Raw genomic sequence first — 19,473 nt, 5'->3', positions numbered from 1 at the left:
GGACTTACCCGGTCTGTAAGGCAGGAGCTGAGAGGATGATATCTGAGTACTAGGGCCTTTGTTACCTGTAATCAGAGAACAGGGCATGGCACTCAAACCCCAGAACTCCAAGAAGCATGCTTATGGTTCAAGGTCAAATGGAGAAATTTTATTTAACCAGACATCATTGTCTCTGTCTAACCAGAATCCATTCTGGCTCCTTACCCAGAGAAGCAGTGTGAAGGCCTGACTACGACAGGGCCCAGGGCTCAGGCCAGCCTCTACTCTGTCCATGGCTAGCTGCAGGAATTCGTCCAGCTGTTGCCCTAAAAATAAGAAACACTGATGCAGAGGCTACACATTTCTCCTTTAACAGCAAAGGATATAAGTCATTTAAATGCAGAGCTCCCTGAGAAGCCTTTAGAAGAACGGTATCATTCTGGCTGTGACTGCCCACTCAGCTCTAGGACACTAGCATGAGAGTCTGGTATCTCCTAACATGGGTGCTAGTATTCGGAAAGAGCAGTCTACTTCTAGTAAAAAATCATCTCTAATAGCTCCCTGTGGGGAGTAGGATGACAGACCTAGACAGAGCACTCTGCTTGAACCCTCTTATCTTCTTATGTCCCTTAATGCTTTGCCCAACTCTGGTCCCGACTCTTGTCCCAAGGGCTGTCCCTTGGGAGTCCCTATTACATTATTAGCAGCTCCTTTTTTAAAGAGCATAAGGGCTGAACTTCCAAGATTTCATCAGTAATCGATTCCGGGAGGCTCCCAACCCCCAGCCTCATTTCAGTACCTGCAGGGAGCTTGTTGAGGAGTCCCGCAAAGCACTTGGCAGCGGCGGTGGAGGAAGAGGGGCAGCTGGGGCAGCAGCTCAGCTCTACAAGCTCCCGCATGAGTTGGTTCAGCTGAGGGATTTCCACCTACACAAAACCTGACCATGTGATGCACGAAGAGAACACTCGCACCCCAAGAGATACCCAGTAAAAAGTGGCAGCAGGGTCCAGGATGGATGAGAACTAAATTCTCCAGTGAGGAAAACAGAAGATCAGCTTAGCCTATGGCAAGTTTCTGCCCAGAAGTCACTTGGGAGCTGCCTCCCCTTGTCAGGGTTAAACTAGAGTACTCCCCAAATGTACTCACATTTCGAGGTAAGGAGCAGACAAAGCCCATAAGCAGTGCAACCAGCCGCCTCTGCCCTGAGGAGCCATCCTATAAAGGAAGAAGAGCTCCAGCAAGCCTGTCCTGCCAGCAATAGGCTTGTCTGCCCCCAAATCCATCCCAGATTAGCCCTAAAAATTTGAAGGAAAGAAGTTCTGGGGTGCCTGGGTGGCTTAGTCGGTTAAACGGCTGCCTTCAGCCTGGGGTCATGACCCCAGGGTGCTGGGATTGAGCCCCACATCAGGCTCCCTGCTCAGCAGTCTGCTTCTCCTTCTCCACCACTTGTGCTCTCTTGTGCGCACTCTCTCTCAAATAAATACAGTCTTAAAAAAAAAGTCCCAAGATTCTTTCCCTTCTGATCCATCAGACCCTCACCTGGAATGGCTGGAATCTGCAAGGGAAGCTGTTTTCAGGCAGAAAGGAGATGTTGCCATCCAAGAAAAGGGGCACAATGCGGGCGACACTCTGGGCAGCTAAGCTGGGGATGGAAGACTATGTATTACCAAGGAGCCAGGGTTCTGAAGTACCCTGAGTTCACATTAGAGTCACTGAGTCAATGGGCCAGAACATGATCATTCACACATTCAGCAAGTATTAATTCAGCATATATTATGTGCTAAGAACCGTTCCCATTTTAGGCCCTGGTGATTTAGGAATGAACCAGATAGATTAAATCCCTGTTCTCCTGGAGTTTACAGTCTAGTCAGAGAACTCAACGTATATTTAAAAACAAAACAAAACAAAACGCTCCACCGGTGATTCTTATGTACATCTGTAGCTAAGAGCCATTAGCCCATGCCTCCACTACCCTCATAGTCCCTGGTGCTAAAAAGCCCCTTCCTTTTACTTGGTCAGCAAAACTACTCCCTCCACATTTGATTCTGGGTAAAAGGACAGCTCAGAAGGCAGCTACCTGCCGCTTCTCCCCAAGACTGCTATCCTGCCTAGGATCAAGCCACATCAATGATTATACTCACTCAGGGCTCAAGTGGGTAGTGGCAGTGCCAATGACAGACACCATGGCGGCCAAGACCTCATCCTCCAACAGTACTTTTCTCAGAACTGATTGTTCCTTCTCTGAAAAATCGACAGACAGACACACACACACACAAAGAATCACCAGGCTATGACTATGGTTCAGATGATTAGGTCCTGTCATCATCAGGACCCCAGTCACAATGGCAGCAGTTTCTAACCTGTCCTCTAGTAGGGTTAGAGCCCCGAGTAGCCCTGAGCACCAGCACGGCACCAGAAGGAGTGGTTAACGTGGGCCACAAAGAGTTCTTGAGAATTTTGTGCTGTCCTTAGACTGGGCAATGGGGAAAATAAAGCTAGCTATTACAACCTTAACTTCAGAAATATTTTAGTTTTTTCCAAAACTTAAAGATAACACAGATGTATTGTCACGGGTCTTCATTATCATAGCAGCTACCTACGTGGAGCCACCACAGGTACATACTATATACTATGTTGCCAGGCACCACACGTTCTTATTTACTCCTTACTAACTACCCTGTGACGTAGATACTACTCTTTATCTTCCCCTTATAAGCGAGGGAACAGAGGCATACAAAGGCTAAATATCTTCTCTTAACAAGTGGTGGAGTTGAAGATGAAACCCAACCAGGTCAGCTTAACTCCAGAGCCTCATTCTAGCTAAACTAATTACATAGCAGTTATAGAGAAAAAAAGGTGTGCATCCTTCTGAGTGTTGCTAACACCGGTCAGGTTGTTCAAGCAAAGCACCCTTCGCCTGAAGTGAAATCTCACCTTGGGGACAAAGGATTCAAAGGAAGCCTCTGCCAGTACAAAATGTAATACCAGCGATAGCCTCAGGGTGGCAGCGCTGTTCAACATTAGTGGATGGCTGAGGCCCAGAGGAGGCATAGCTAGCGAAGTGCGGGGTGCAGAAAGTCACCTGGCATGGAAGCCTGCACAGCCAAGGCAAGCAGGCAAGGTAAAGCTGTCTGATGGAAATACCAGCAGCTCTCGGGGTCCCGCTGGCATTTTTCTGCCACCTGCTGGAGGCTCTGACAGACGGCAATAACTTCACTGGTTCCTGCAACCATATTCCCTGTGTGGTGAGAAAATATTCTGTCGTTTCCTTAAAAGCACTTCCAGGTCTTTCAGATACAGAATATGGGAAGAGTAATCAAAGATGAGTGACTAAAGAGTCCAAGAGTGTCTTATAAAGAGCCAAATAATTTTATTCTCTTGGCTGTTCTTTTTCACCTCCGATTTTGGAGCAGCACCAGCTCTGCAACAGAAGCACTCATATGTTTTCTCCTTTCGTTTTCATAACCACCCGAGAAGTATCATTTCTCCCATTTCATAGAGGAGATTGCGGAGGCTAAATGAAACCACCAGTGGTTTTCCAGGGTCACAGTAAGTGCAAAGTTAGGAGTCAAACCCCGGCCATACTCCTAGTCCAGTGTTCTTTCTACTATGTAACGGCTGCTGGAACACCCACTGGATCTGCCACAGAAGGCTGGGCAGTGCCAAGCCGGGAGCTTAGGGACTTAGTGAGGCCCACGGTGAGCTTGCATAGGTCCACAGTAGCAACAGCTGCTGTCACTTCTGCCTTGGAGCAGTGGTGCGTATGAGCTAGCTGGAGATCCTGTTCAAATTCTGATCAGGAGGGCCTGAGATTCTGCACTGAAGTTCCCAGACAGCGCCCATGCTGCTGGTGGATGGAACACATTTTGAGTAGCACGGCCCTAGAGTGGTGCTTTTCAATTCTGACTTCACATTGAAATCACCCAGACACTCAACAATTCCCATTGTTCAAGCCCCATCCCTCCTCAGACACTCATTCAGTTGAACTGAGGCCCAGGCACCGACATATTTTAAAGGTTCCCATGTGACTCTTACATAGAGCCACCAATGGAACCACTGCCTTAGAGGCATCAACTCCAAACCTGCCCACAGCTCCCCATTCAGCCCAGCTCCTGGATGGTTATTCCTGGCATTACCTTTGTTCATCTGGCAGAGATGCTGCAGCAGCACAGGCAGGGTCTCCTTGACAATACTGGGATGCGTCGATGCAGCTGACAAGGCTTGCAAGCAGCGCAGACGCCGGGAGCATTTGGTGGGCTCATCCCCTCTAGTCAAATCTAACTCCCCTGAAAGCAACCCAGGAGACATGACTTCACTGTGTGATGGCACATGTGAAGGCCCCAAACGTCCCTGGGAAGGGGTGAGCCACAGAGGACAGAGACACATACCTCTGTGCAGTTCCTCAGCGAGCTTGGGCACGAGGTGACTGCTGAAGGCTACGGGGTAGAGAGCGGCCAGGGCTCCTGATGCTTCCAGTGCTGCCACCCTGCCGGGGCACAGGGCAGATGAGCAGTAGCTGAGCCTTGGCCCACAGTTCTCTTGCTAGGCCTGCCATTAAGCAGATTCAGGGGTGTGGACTCCCAAGCCTGCCTTGCTTAAAAGCAGGACTCAAGTACCTACACCACGAAGTTGGACAGGGCTTCTCAATGCCCTCAAAAGAGAGAAGTCTGACATCTCCAATCAGTTGGTAGGCAGAGTCAAGCACAGGGCCCCCCTCCCCTAGGGATAGTCAAGGGTCAGAAGCACAGAGCCCTGGAACAGCTCGCTCTATCTCGCTGCTTTTGAGTCTCACCAACTCTGGGAGTCCTCCTCCAGGAAGCTCAGTCTATACAGGTGACCCACTGCCAGCTCCAAGTCCCCAGAAGACAGGAGATCTGTGTTAGAAAGAAACACAAACCTCATCTTTCTCCCTCTGTAGCCACCACAACCCTTCACAAAGTCCTATTAGACATCCCAAACTGCGGGGCGTCTGGGTGGTTCAGTCAGTTAAGCTGCTGACTTTGGTTCGGGTCATGATCTCAGGGTCCTGGGATCAAGCCCCACACTGTCAGGCTCGCCGCTCAGCAGGATGTCTGCTTGTTTCTCTGCCCCTCCCCCCGCTTATGCACACACTCTCACTCTCAAATAGAATCAAAAAAAAAAAAATCCCAAATCATCCACAGTTGCGGTGAGAACCAGGGAATTAAGGTTGCTCTTCATTGAAGACAGAAAATCGCAAGGAAGGACCGATACCCTTTCTTTTCTCTTTCTCTTAAGTGTACCTGGCTGGGCACCCAAGACTGCGAGTGTACGGATGCCAACAAGCTGAAGCTGGGTGCTGGGGTCTGTCAGAGCCATGAACACCAGTGAGCACAGCTGGTCCTTGAAGCCATTCAGCGGCCTTTCATCTAGGGACAAAGTCCAGGTTAGAGGAAAGCCCTGACTCAGCAGTGTTGCAAAGACAACTTGGGGCAAGATTCAAAGAACTTAATCCACTGGGTGTCCAGGAGGTACACTGGGGAAAAAATAAACAGGCCTCATCTGATAAGTGTTCTCTTGTGCTACAAACTCAGAACAACAGGACCACTGTTGTTCTTGAGTACTTCTCTGTAGCATTCTTTGCCTGCCATTCTTTATAGGAATACAGTGCTCAGCAGCCCCCAGGACACCACACCTGGAAGGTGATCTCACCCTTGTCTTCATAGCTCCATTTCTGGTGCAGCTTCAAGAAACCCAGGATCATTTCAAGGATTGTCCGTCGCTGGTTGCTCTGTAATGTTTTAAGATGTATGGGGGTCAAAGAATATTTTAAAGGATTTCAGTCCTGCTCCTCTTGAAGCAGGGAGAATTATCCTTTTATGTAAGAGTGTCAGGAAGAGAGTGAACAAGGGAACCAGCAGCAACTGATGAGAGCAAAACCCAAGATATACGATATGGGACAAGCTCAACACTTAGCTCTCTCTCTGTGAAAGGGATCTTAGCAAGAGGTCCCATCATTTCCTCGAAAGATTCCATTTCCTTACCTGACTGTGCTTGTGGAACTGTTCCAGCAGTAAAGGCAACACGTTGCTGGTGATGTGGTCACAGGCCCGAGCAGATGCACCTGCAGCTGCCTGCAATAGTTTGGCACTAGGCCACACCAGTTTCATGTCCGGTTCACAAAGATGGTGCCTGCAGTCTAGAGAGGCAGCACATCACAGACCTGGGGAGTAGGCTGAATGTTGCCTGATTCCCCTGCAGTCCACAGAAGTTAGAGATTGAGACTTGGGACAGTTTGCTAGCAGTTACCACTCAAAGTGTTTTCAATTCAAAGTAGGGCTCCAGCACCCAAATCACTGAACATGGAGGGCTAGTCATAAAAGGTCACTGGCTTTATGGAACTTCTTTCTGTTGTGCTCAACCCCCTTTCTGGCTGCCATGGCCCCATTACCCTGTAGAATGTTGCTAAGGAAGGAGTCAAGGAAGTCCTCAGCATCAGCTCTCAGCACAGAGCGAGACAAACACGCAGTCAGAGAGTGGAGAGCCGCCAGGCCATCGGCCTCCACCCGCTCACTTGCCGTCTGGAACACCTGTCAGGGAGGGATCCCATGGCTACTGAGGTGAGCCTGCACCAGGTGAGAGCCCACCCACCCACTGCCTGTTTCCTTTGAGAGGTGGGCTTTGAGAGCCTTTAGGGCAGAGCAATAGAAATTAACTCCTCAAGTGCGTTTCTTCTCAACAGGTGTATTCTCACCAAGTCCTTAGTCCCACTAGAATTGATACACTACTTTTTGAGAAAGAGGATACCAACTTGGGAGCATTGGCTATTGGGATCCCCTTTCCTAAGTCTCTTCCTCTCCCCTCCACCCCCTTATTAAGTATGGTGCCAGAGGCACCATGAACTATGCTCCTTACCATGGAAGGACAGGAAGTGGGCACTACGAAAAAGTGATTGCGTGCCATCACCAAACAGCTAACCCTATGTAGCGACTTTTTCCCCCGTCATTCAACTAGAAGTATGCCCCTTTACTGGCTTGCGACAGGGAAAAGGACAGGGTGTGTTACTTCCTCTGATGCCTGACAACAGGGAGTTAACAGTAGTGAGTTTATCTAATTAACACTCACCTCTCTGCGGATAGAAGCCCAAAGGCTGGGAAGGAAGTCCTTTAGTTCCTTCTGTCCGTACACAGCACAACATGCATTCTGCCAAGGAAAGTGTAGGTATCAGCTATCTACACAATCAGACTTCCGAGGACAGGCAGGCACTTCAGCAAAATGACACCTGAAGGAGCATGGCTCTCAGCAGAAGAACCAGCAGGATTTCACAAGAATCCTATCAGGTCACAGAAAAATGGGAGCTCATCCTGACTGATGGAAAATAAGCATAAAGAAGGAGCCCTGGGATGCCTGGGTGGCTCAGATGGTTAAGCGTCTGCCTTCAGCTCAGGTCATGATCTCGGGGTCCTGGGATCGAGTCCCACGTTGGGCTTCCAGCTCAGCGGGGAGTCTGCTTTTCCCTCATTCTCTCTCAAATGAATAAATAAAATCTTAAAAAAAAAAAAAAAAAGGAGGAACCCTGGTCAGCCTTTCCTCAGCTGCCACTCAGTTACTATTGGACCAGACTATATGTAGCTGGGAGGGCTTTGGGTCAACATATAGGCCCAGATTCTGGGTATCCCTCTCATGAGGGCCACTGAACTATTCCCTGTCTCTGAGTCTATACCCTTTAGTACCTCTACATTGTCTAAAGGCAGCTGGACCCTGGAAAAAAGAGAAATCCCTCACCAGAGTCTGCAGAGAATCCAGCTTGGCACTCAGAATCTCAGAATCCACTTTCTCAATCAGTAGGGGCAGCAGGAACTGTGGGAGAGAAGGAAGAACTGAAGTCTGAGATGGGTAGTGTCATAGCCACACCAAAGCACCAAGGTCAACTACATCCTTATTACCACCTGTCCCCAGGGGTAGGGGCTACATTAAAGAGCTACAAAGAGTTGAGTTAGGAGTTGTGACTGTAAACCAACCTTCCTGCCAAGCTGCGGCCAGACTCCCAGTTAACCTGAAAAATGAGCTAGTTGGCAACACTACAGGATTTTAAAGATAGCACCATATAGAGATTGGATTATTATTTTAAACAGAGATGGTAAAGGTTTCCACTTTGAAGATCTGAAGATACTTGCCACATAATAAGCCTCAAGACACTTGCAGGATGCCATACCCTAAAAATGTATTCTGGATCTTTCTTTTTCCCCATGCTCTTACTGTTCTTTCTTCAGAGCCTTCTTTGGGCAGAGGCTACACACGTAACCTTGGCTAGACCCACCTCGGCAAATCGCGGTGTCGAAGCCAGCACAGCTCGAAGACTCAGGATGAGATCTTCTCTCTGGATTCCGTGGGGATCATTAGGTGGCTGGAAAAGGGAGAAGACCCAAGGGTTTGCACAACTCTTCAGACCACTCTTGGACACATGATTTAACCCAGCACTGGGTGATATTTACACCCAATCTGACAGAATAGTGTGACAGGAGGCCCCAGCAGGAAGACTTGCTTACACATTCCTTGAGAATTTCTGTCTGTTGGGCATTTATTTTCTATCTGATCTATCATCTTGCCACTCAAGAGAGAAGCACTCTGACTTTCTGGTACATTACTTTCTTCTCTCTATATATATTGTGACTATATGTTAGTAGACACTGTTTTCTCTTTAAAATATACTTTTAAAAGTGTGATTCTTGGGGCGCCTGGGTGGCTCAGTCGTTAAGCGTCTGCCTTCGGCTCAGGTCATGATCCCAGGGTCCTGGGATCGAGCCCCGCATCGGGCTCCCTGATTAGCAGGAAGCCTGCTTTTCCTTCTCCTACTCCCCCTGCTTGTGTTCCCTCTCTTGATGTCTCTCTCTGTCAAATAAATAAAATCTTAAAAAAAAGAAAAGTGTGATTGTTTTGAACATATGATTTATGATCTTTTTTTCCCACTTAATATATTAGGTCCATTTTTCTGCAATATTAAATTATTCTTTCACATTAGGTTTAGTGGCTGATACTATTTCATTGTATAGTTGAGCCACAATTTATTTAAATAATTCCTCTTTGATGGACATTTCTATTTTTCCACCCTTATAAAAAAGGTATAATTCTGGGAACATAAAAAGCATTGCTGGTGTCTGTGTCAAAAAGCCAGACTAAAAGCATGTATCAGATTTTCCTTTTCCTCTTTAGAAGCAACACGAAAAATATAGCAAAGGGATTTTCTTTTAAGACATAAAGCTAGGGCACCTGGGTGGCTCGGTCCATAAGCGTCTGCCTTCAGCTCAGGTCATGATCCCAGGGTCCTGGAATCGAGTCCCGCACTGGGCTCCTTGCTCAGCAGGGAGCCTGCTTCTCCCTCTCCCTCTCCCCCCTGCTTGTGCTCCCTCTCTCTCTCAAATAAATAAATAAAATCTAAAAACCAAAACCAAAAACAAAACAAAAAAACAAAATATAAAGCTAGGAGCACCTGTCTGGCTCAGTTGGTGGAGCATCCAACTCTTGATCTTGGGGTTGTGAGTGCAAGCCCTACACTGGGTGTAGAGCTTACTTAAAAAAAAATAGAAATAAAAATTTAAAAGAAAAGACATAGAGCTAAAGGTTGAAGAAAATAGGTTAAGAGGTGCTGGCAATAAAATTTTAGGAGCTGAAAAGCAGATGGATAAGAAAATGACTGAACAGGCCAGGACAACAGAATCCTCAGTAGGCTTGGGAAAAGCTGAGTGACCACCCACATACACTGCAGTCCTCAAAAAGCTTTGCAACTGGCAGTACCAGGTGCCTTTGGAATTGGGAGTGGGGTTAGAGAAGCAATCTGACCACCTAGATTGCTTCCCAGCTCCTCCTGTTCTTCAGCAGAATCTGGAGGTTTAATTCTCTGGAGAAGGTACAACAGACGTCTCTAATCTTAGAGATACAGGTGCAGTAGACAGCCTGGGGAAATAGGGTCTCTGATGCAAGAGCAAGGATAAAAGAATCCCAAGGGTGATGGTGAAGGAAGATTCAACATCTCCTTTGCATTAGGAGTAGGAAGCAACCAGTTGAGACTGTATGTATGGCCAAGTTAAGCATGGGTTTTACATTTTTTTCTTCTAATTCCAGTGTAGTTTAGTGTTAAGTTAGTTTCAGGTGTATAATATAGTGATTCAGTGATTCTACATATTACTTGGTGCTCATCAAGATAAGTGTACTCTCAATCCCATGATTTTTAAATTTTTAAATGGTTGGGGGAAAAAAAATCAAAAGAATATCTTTTTTTTTTTAAGATTTTGTTTATTTGAGGGGTGCCTGGGTGACTCAGTCGTTGGGCGTCTGTCTTCGGCTCAGATCATGATCCCAGGGTCCTGGGATCAAGCCCCGCATCGGGCTCCATGCTCGGCGGGATGCCTGCTTCTCCCTCTCCCACTACCCCCTGCTTGTGTTCCCTCTCGCTGTCTCTCTCTCTGTGAATTAAATGAATAAAATCTTAAAAAAAAAAACATCTATTTTGGGGGGGCCGAGGGGCAGAGGGAGAGGGAGAAGCAGACTCCCTGCTGAACTCAGAGCCTGATGAGGGGCTTGATCCCAGGACCCTGAGATCACGACCCGAGCTGGAGGCAGACACTTAACCGACTGAGCCACCCAGGCACCCCCAAAAGAATAATATCTTGTGACACATGAAAATTATATGAAATTTAAATTTCCATGCCTATAAAGTTTTTTTTTTTTTTAAGATTTTATTTATTTGAAAGAGAGAGACACAGTGAGAGAGTGAACACAAGCAGGGGGAGTGGGAGAGGGAGAAGCAGGCTTCCTGCTGAGCAGGGAGCCCGACACCGGGCTTGATCCCAGGACCCTGGGACCATGACCTGAGCCAAAGGCAGACGCTTAACGTCGGAGCCACCCAGGCGCCCCTCCATGCCTATAAAGTTTTATTGCAATACAGACACTACCACATTCGTGTCTATGACCATTTTTGTGTTAGAACAGCAGAGCTGAAGAGTTGTGACAGAAATGATACAGCTTGCAAAGCCTAAAATAGTCACTATCTGGTCCTTTACAGAAAAGTTTGCCTGCCCCTGCTCTAGAATGAGCATATATGCATAGTGAAAATCAAAGAAACCCTCAGTTACACTGATGTGATCCACTATGATGATGGCATATGGCCAAAAGGGACTGATAGGACCATAAAGAATATATCTTTAGTTTAAGAGAGTTACATGAAAGCCAGGTATCTCCTATTTTAATTGACAAGAGCTTTCTGCTTCCCATATAGACTGCAGTGCAGAAGAACATACAAAAATCTGCTTGAGGGGCACCTGGCTGGCTCAGTTAGAGCATGCGACTCTTGATCTCGGGGTAGTGAGTTCAAGCCCCATGTTAGGCATAATTTACTTACAAAAAAAAAAAAAAAACCTGCTGAAATAAAGAGAAACTCTCCTATAATTATCTATAACTTTTTTTTGCCTAGAATATCTGAGAAAATGGATAAGCAGTTGGGAGCAGTGATGATCTCTAAAAGGAAAATGGGTGGTTGCAGTAAAGGGGTATAAAAGGCTTCACCCCCCATCCTTTAAATGTTGAATCATGCTCACTCTATTACCTTTCAAAAAAGTGAATGACTTACTCTTTCCTGCCCTAAAATTATAAATGCATATATTCCAGCAACTCCACTTTTAGGAATCTATCCTACTGTTATATCCATATATATGTGAAACAATACATGTACAGGATATATAAGTTGCAGCATTGCCTGTAACAACAAAAGATTAGCAACAATCTTTATCCCATAGAGGACTAGTGAAATTAATTAGGTATTCACACTGAAAGGAATACTACACAGCCATAAAGAATAAAGAACTAACTTATACACTGAGTATGGCTCTCCAAGATACACTAAGTGAAAAAGGCCAAGTACAGGAAAAGTGTATACATATGCTGCCATTGGTAGGGGTTGGGGAGCATTTGTTTATATATGGATGAAAAAGTTCTATAAAATACAGACTTAACCGATAAAACTGGTTGACAACAGAGAAAGAAATGATGGTAGACAGATTTTTCACCTTTTTACAGCATTTAGATTTTGGATCATGTGAATGTATTATCTTTTCAAAACAAACAAAAAATAAAGCAAAAACAGAGAAACCTGGTGGCCTAACAAAGAGCTTTCAAGATTTCAAAGGCATAAGTTCTTCTGAGTTAGAAATAGTGATGACCACTACAGAAGAGATGAAGAGAATTTTAGGAGAGGTGGCCCCAAGGACTGTGGTGTCAACTGGAATAAGCTGGGAAGCAAGTCCCTGCAAAAAAGATGGCTGTGTAACTTTAAAAGCGCTAAGAGTCAATACCCAGATGTTATTTGGTGTGTTGTGATTTAACTCCTTTCATTTCTTTGAAACCACTAATGCTTGCAGTACACATACCCATGCACACCCATATAGTGGTGCGACTCAGTTTTTGGAAGTAGAAGGGATCTCAAGATGCAGAGTGGGAGGAAGGTCCAAGGGGGTCAGAGCATGCTGTGCTCAACTGGGTCTTGTTTTGTCAATTTGTTTCTTTTGCCTGAGATCACCCCTCAGACTCCAGGATTATATCCTATCATTCCTCAGAAACCAACTGAAATCCCATCTTATCTGTGAATGCCTTCCTACTCTTGCTCACACTGAACTTGGTCTTCTCTGAACAACTATAGCACCACTTGTTTTGGTCCATAATCTCATATTGTTACTTAATTGTTTCAGCTTTCAAGGGCAGGAACCATGTTTTACAATCCTGTAGCCTGAGGAGCCCCCAAATACCCACTGAATTGAATCCTTCCTCTGATGGCAAATGCTTCTCCATTTCCCAGTTTACTAAAACGTAAGCTCACGAGGGTAGGGAATGTCTCCTTTGTTCATTGCTGTCCCTTCAGTGCCCATAACTGGACCTGACTCACAGGAGGACTCAAGGAATATTCGAATGAATCAATGAATGAACAAATGAATGAATGAATAAAAGGGGCTACTTACAGGGGTAAAATCAATAGGGAAGTAACAGGACGTCACTTCAAATAACTCCTCCACAAAGGGTCCTAAGGTAACAGAGAAACAATGAGGTCAACTTACAATTTTCACTCATCGGACAAGCCCTAACCAGTTAATTCAAAGCTGTAAGGACGTACCCAGGCTATAGTCCCTGGAGATGAGGTCATGGACAATGCGGAAAGCCACAAGAAGATTTCGGGGATCCTTTTCCCCATCCATCACCTGGATGAAGCCAAAGGTGAAGTCCGCTCCAAGGCCCTTCAGCTCTGGGGAGGAGAGAACAGGTCACTACCATCCCTTGAGATAGAAAGCTGGGCTTTCTTCTGGCTTGTGTTCTCCCTCTACTATTGCTAGCCCACCTTTGCTGCCTCCCAGAGCACACCCTTTTTGTTTTCCTATTCCAAGAGAGTACACAGTGAAGAGATGTGCATCAATATATAACCATTAGAGGTAAGAATTTAAAATATTAGCCCAAACTCTACATTCCTTTACTTGGGACTGAGTGGACCCCCCCAGTTTCCCTTCATTCTTTTCAGAGTATTGGGTCTCCTATAGGACTTCCAGGCTAAACAGAGTCCTGATAATGGGGCGAAAAAGGATATGCTTGCTTTTCGGACTTGCCAAAGAACCCTGCCTCTTACCTTCTTCGCGGGTTTGCATGAAGTTGGTGATGATACTGTAGACTGTGTGTCGGTCCATCTGTGGCAGGGACTTGGGGGTGGGAGAGACCGGAACTAAGTAAAGAAAGTGCTTAAAGAATACCTAAGCTGACAAAACTACTTCCTGCTTCATAATCTCTAAGTGGACAGTGCTCTTTATACTAGTATAAGATGAACCTAAGAAGAAATGCAGAGAAAGGCTATGGCTATTGGCTTAGCAGTTACAGCAGCGGGGCCAATAACCAAAACCTGTCTGCTTTACTTTCTTCAGGTGTGAGAGGACACAGGTCAGACATAATGGCCTGGCTCCTTCTCCTTATAGAGTAGCAAAGACTAGCATGTAAACATGGTCAAAGACCTGAAAAAGTTCAGGACTTAGAAGGCAGTATTTTTTTGCCACCTAATCCTTGTCATATATGTCAGGGCTGGAAGACAGAGAATACAAAAGTGACTGTCCTCACTCACCTGGACGTGGACTTCCTGGAAGATAGCTTTAAGCACAGAGACAGCCAGCCCTGGAGGCAGGGCCACACACAGGCTCTGGGGGAGAAAAGGAGATATGTGAGCACAGAGGGAATTCTAGCCTTGAAGACACAATCCCAGAAGAGGTATAATTAGCTACAGTGGGAAACACAACATCCAGGTTCAGGAAGAAGTGCTAAGAGTGAGAAATGCGGTCCCTTTTCTCAATCTGATTAATTCTCTGCAGCTCCTTCCACTTTGGTTCTGAATTCCAGTCCCCCCAAAATACTTTTACTCTCTAGACTAGAAACAGAAGTGAAGTTAGCTGACACTAGTTTAGTCCCACATTTGGGCATCTGCTCCTCAGCACTTGGGAGTCTCCCCGCCAAAGGACAGGACAAAATTCACTGGAAAAGGGCTCCTGCAAACATAGTATGTATTGAAAAAGAAGGAGAACTCACAAGTGCTCTCAAACCTTGCAGGACAGATGGGATCACAAGATGATGGTCCTTCAGCCGGTTCTCGTAAAATAGGATCAGGTGTACCACTGCACAAACCAGAAATGCAGCCATTATTTTACACAGGCTCCTTCCCAAAGTCTGTAAAGGCTGTTCCTGTTTGGGCTTCACTACAAATTTTCTCCTTCACTAAGAAATATGTCCCATGCCCTCCCATTTGAGAGTGCCTTGATCAGTTAGGAAAATAGGTGAACATCTCTTATTATCCATTCTCACATAGGTCCACAGTTGAACCCACTTTTACCCCAGAACTTCCTTTCTATAGAACCGGAGTTGGCAAACTTTCTCAAAGGGCCAGAGTAAATATCTTAGGCTTGCAGGACAAAGTATGGGTCACAACTACTTAATTCTGCTCAACTCGGCTGCTGTAACATAAAAGCAACATAAACAAGAGGTAAACAAATGGGTGTGGTTATAGGCTAATAAAGCTTTATTTATAAAAACAGGTTGTAGTTTTCCTACTATGCTATAGAAGATAAATAAGTTGTTGGCTTTTTTCCTTGGGACTTCAAAGCACTTGATGTTTCATTACATACTCTTCCACTCTATGAAGTACTACTTTGTCCATTTTACAGAAAGGGGAAGATGCACTGAAAAAAATGTCTAAGGCTACATTTGAAATCCCAGTGCCTTCAGTCATGATTCTTATCATCTCTGCCACATATACCAGTGAGGAGTGAAGATGCTGAATTAGTAGTTCACAGATTCCTTAGGTCTTCCCTTCTTCCCTCCCTCCCTGTAAAGTTGGCTTGAATAGACGAGGAAGGCCTTGGCTCAGCAAAATCCAGGAAGACACTCCTACTAGTGATCCAGTACCTTCCTTCTCCAGGAGCAAGGACTGACACTGGAGTAGCACCTGTGACAGAAGCTGGATTCCTCGTGCCCGAGTTCGGGGTTCTGGACTTTCTAGAGAGGACCTGGGGGAAAGTAAGGATAGAGAGAGTCTGACATAACCCTGTTTACACCTTTTTTTTTTTTTAAAGATTTTATTTATTTTAGAGAGACAGAGAGCGTGTGAGTGGCGGGAGGAGCAGAGGGAGAGGGAGAAGGAGAGGGAGAGAATCTCAAGCTAACTCCCTGCTAAGCATGGCACCTGACATGGGGCTCGATCTCATGACCCTGAGATGATGACCTGAACCGAAATCAAGAGTCAGACATTCAACTGACGGAGCCACCCAGGAGCCCCATGTTTTTTTTGTTGTTTTTTTAAAGTAGGCTCCACGCCCAGGATGGAGCCCAACACAGGGCCTGAACTCACAGCCCTGAGATCAAGACCTGACCTGAGATTAAGAGTCGGATGCTCAACTAAGTCACCCAGGCGCCCACCAAACTTTTGAAGGAATATTTTGAAATCAGTCACACTCACCCTTGGGCATGGAAGCCAGCCCAGGAAGGTATTCTGTAGGTACCTCGTATTACAGATAATAGTAAAGCCAGAGCCTAAAGACCCAATCCTCAGATTGACCTGGCATTCATTAGAGGCTCAACTGACACCACAGCCAACAGAAGTATCCATCTCTAGGCGCTGACTGGGCATTGGGCTTACTCTTAGACGATAGTGACCTTCCTCTGAAACAGAGCTTAGCAGCTACCCATAGGGCTCAACAGATGATGGGCAGCTGCAACTTCTACCAAAACAGGAGAATGAATATATTACTACCAAGGAAAAAATGCTGAGAGCAACCAAGGTCTTATGGGAAAAGAAAATCTTTGTAACTGGAAGTTTATAAAGTAAGATGGTGGGTTTTAACTATTTAAGAATAAAGGTTTTAACTATTTAACTATTTAAATTTGAATGGGAAAACCTGGACTGAAGCATAAGGTGACTTATCTTAAAATAGCTCTTACAGAGATTACATTTAAACACACTAGAAGAAATCTAAGCAAGTAAATGTATGAAGCAGAAGATTTCTGAAGGAGAGCTGACCAGGACATTTGACTGAAATCTCAAGGATAAGGGTGTCTATAACTAGGGGTAAAGGGGCAAAAATAAAATCACCCTTGACAGGATCCCCATAATAGGATCTTGTAGAAAGGACCCTGTTCAGAAGTAGAAAACTGTGCGTTTAAAAAAGGACTAAGGCACACAAATGCTCATAGCAGCATTATTCAGAATACCCCAAATTTGGAAACAACCCATAACCGCCACCTGATGAACTGTTGAACAAAATGTGGTATATTCATATAACTGATTATTTTTCAGCAAGAAATGAAGTACTGACAAGAGCTACAACAGGGATAAACTTTGAAAACATTATGCTAAGTAGCAAGTCACAAAGGTTACATGTTGTATGATTCTGTTTATATGAAATTTCCAAAACTGGCAAATCCACAGAGGTAGAAAGTAAATTAGTGGTTGCCAGGGGCTGAGAAAAGGAGGGAATAGTGGCGCTAATGGGCATAGGTTTTTTTTTTTTTTTTTGAGGTAATGAAAATGTTCTAAAACTGATTAAAGTAAGGTTTGCAGAAATCTGTGAATACATAAAAAATGATGAACTTTATGATACATGAATTATATATATCATATATAAAAATTGACATGAATCACATATCTGAATTACATATATCATATATATAGAGAGCGAGTGAGCGAGCTGTGATTTTTTTTTAAATGGACCAAGGCCACATGTGTAGAAAGGCCAAATGGTCTCTTACGTGGGAGAGATGCATTAATAGTGACCTACATTCCACCCCACCCTCCCAATTTTCTAGCTTTCTGCTTCAGGAGACAAGCTGGCTGTGACAGTTAACAACCTTTACAAACAAGACTTGTCAATTTAGATGGTCTACCAAGTATAAAACAGGAGAAAAGCAGGCATCAGAGTATAAGCACATACCTCCTCTGGTGCTTAGATATCTGCTTTTAATACTGGTTTTCCAGCTGTTTCCCCAAGCCTTTTCCTATAGTGAGGAACTGGTGCAAGGTCAACTTCCTGGCAACTACCCAGGCAGAGCCCACGAGCAGGTGTGAGTCAGATCCAGGCTGACCATAATCCCATGGGGGCACGTGGGTCTTTAAGAAGCACAGGAGGAATCCCAGTTCTAATTAACAGTTGATGGCCTTCAACCACCCATTTCACCCCACACCTGTGTGCTGATCCAGGAACTTCCAACACTCCCTTAGGAACTTCAGTCAGGTGGCGTGAAACTTATTTCAGGACAAACATAGGCTTAAACCGAGATACTAATACGAAAAGGGGGTGTTGGGCTACAGTAGGAGAAATTCAGGACCAGTTAGCTCCAGGAAAGCAGCAGTGTACAAAATAACCTTTTCAGAGTGCACAGGCAGGGTTAGAGAAGGGCGCTCTTACCCAAGGGCTTCCACCACTTGTAACACAGTATAGCTCCCAGATTTCACATCTAGAGGAAACAAAAGAAAAAAAAAACATGAAAAAACAAAACTCAGTCCTAGGGTTCAAAGGCTCTAATTACCAATGTTCCCGCCTATCCTAGGGTTTGTACCTTGGGGCCCACTATGCTCGCCAAGAGTCCCTTCTACATGAGAGGTATTACTATAACAGTTCAAACATGCTACTTCAACTGTAAAAATTGAAAAGGAAATAAACATATCATTTGTAAATATGGCTGTACACTTTGAAAATCCAAGATAAATAACTGAAGAAATACTACAAGTAAAATGATTCAATAGGGAGGCTAGGTACAAAATTAATATTATGAAATTAAGAACCCTCACATATACATATATACACAAAATACCCTGTAAAATGACCTAAAGGAAAAAAGATCCTATATGCAATAGAAAAAAAAAAGGGAGGGATGTGTGTGGGGGATACCTGGATATAAACTTAACAAAAAAATATGAAGATCTGAATAGTGAAAACTTAAAAGCACCAGTGAGGATTCACAAAAGAAAATTCGAACAAAGAGAAAGGCATGTCATATTCGTGAAACACTCCAAGATGACATGCCTCCCAAAATAATTTTAAGATAATCTCTGCAAAAATACCAGTAGTTTTATTTTTGGGGGAACTAGATAAGCTTACTCTAAAGTTAAAGTGCAAAAAATAACATATAATTAGGCAAATTCTGAAAAAGAGTAATGGGGGCAGGAGGGAAAGTGGACCCTCCAGATATTAAAAAATTGTTATAAAGTCACAATAACTAAATTAGTGTGTACTTTTGTGTGTATGTACTTTTGAATATACTTGAAGTTTCTAGAATAAAAGTAAAAAAAAACCCAGTATAATATGAGCTCATATTTAAACAAAGAAATCAATGGTACAGAAATAGAAAGTCCAGAAAGAGATACAAATACATATGAGAATTCTCTTCAATCCTATTTCAATTAATAGGAAAAACACAGACTATTCAATGAACGGTGCTGGAATGATGGGGTAAATATCTGGAAAAAAAATCTTGGCTCTGAATCATTCATCAAAGTAAGCTTTTCAAATGGATTAAAAAGATATGAGAAAATTCCTAAGTATAACATAAAACTCAAAAGCCATAAAAAAAAAGTGGTTAAAATCAGTTACATTAAAAAAAGTACATTTTCTGCAGGGAAAAAACAAACAAAAATACATCATAAGACCAACTGGGAAAACATATTTGTGATTCTTATACCAAAGGGCTTTTTTGACAATATATAAAGAGCTCCTACAAATCAATGAGAAAAAGAGCAATAAGGAGATGAATGAATAAAGAAGATGTGGTGTAGGGGCGCCTGGGTGGCTCAGTTGGTTAAGCGACTGCCTTCGGCTCAGGTCATGATCCTGGAGTCCCTGGATCGAGTCCCGCATCAGGCTCCCTGCTCGGCAGGGAGTCTGCTTCTCCCTCTGACCCTCCTCCCTCTCATGCTCTCTGTCTCTCATTCTCTCTGTCTCAAATAAATAAATAAAATCTTTAAAAAAAAAA

The 19,473-nt window shown here is 44.5% G+C and overlaps 1 protein-coding gene across 3 annotated transcripts in view; it reads right to left on the bottom strand.

The window, feature by feature from the left end:
• MMS19 (MMS19 cytosolic iron-sulfur assembly component) overlaps nucleotides 1-19,473 on the bottom strand; it is a 32,835-nt gene that overhangs the window by 1,985 nt on the left and 11,377 nt on the right. The window contains exons 2-25 of one of the 3 annotated variants that reach the window (XM_081823671.1): nucleotides 17,910-17,958; nucleotides 15,415-15,515; nucleotides 14,542-14,627; nucleotides 14,084-14,158; nucleotides 13,601-13,670; nucleotides 13,097-13,225; nucleotides 12,945-13,006; nucleotides 8,258-8,344; nucleotides 7,723-7,797; nucleotides 7,063-7,140; nucleotides 6,389-6,527; nucleotides 5,982-6,136; nucleotides 5,650-5,728; nucleotides 5,241-5,366; nucleotides 4,772-4,853; nucleotides 4,368-4,465; nucleotides 4,116-4,265; nucleotides 3,062-3,217; nucleotides 2,121-2,220; nucleotides 1,519-1,621; nucleotides 1,126-1,194; nucleotides 779-905; nucleotides 205-305; nucleotides 9-65 (exon numbers count right to left, since the gene is read on the bottom strand). In XM_081823671.1, the coding sequence (XP_081679797.1) occupies nucleotides 9-65; nucleotides 205-305; nucleotides 779-905; nucleotides 1,126-1,194; nucleotides 1,519-1,621; nucleotides 2,121-2,220; nucleotides 3,062-3,217; nucleotides 4,116-4,265; nucleotides 4,368-4,465; nucleotides 4,772-4,853; nucleotides 5,241-5,366; nucleotides 5,650-5,728; nucleotides 5,982-6,136; nucleotides 6,389-6,527; nucleotides 7,063-7,140; nucleotides 7,723-7,797; nucleotides 8,258-8,344; nucleotides 12,945-13,006; nucleotides 13,097-13,225; nucleotides 13,601-13,670; nucleotides 14,084-14,158; nucleotides 14,542-14,627; nucleotides 15,415-15,515; nucleotides 17,910-17,958 (2,354 nt within the window). The other 2 variants (XM_081823673.1, XM_081823672.1) reach the window with 2 other exon arrangements.

This window comes from Leptonychotes weddellii, chromosome 6, assembly GCF_054177405.1.
Source record: "Leptonychotes weddellii isolate Sample4059 chromosome 6, ASM5417740v2, whole genome shotgun sequence".
Taxonomy (NCBI): Eukaryota; Metazoa; Chordata; class Mammalia; order Carnivora; family Phocidae; genus Leptonychotes; species Leptonychotes weddellii.
The sequence above is the reverse complement of the archived record's forward strand: the minus strand, read 5'-3'. Positions and strand labels throughout refer to the sequence as shown.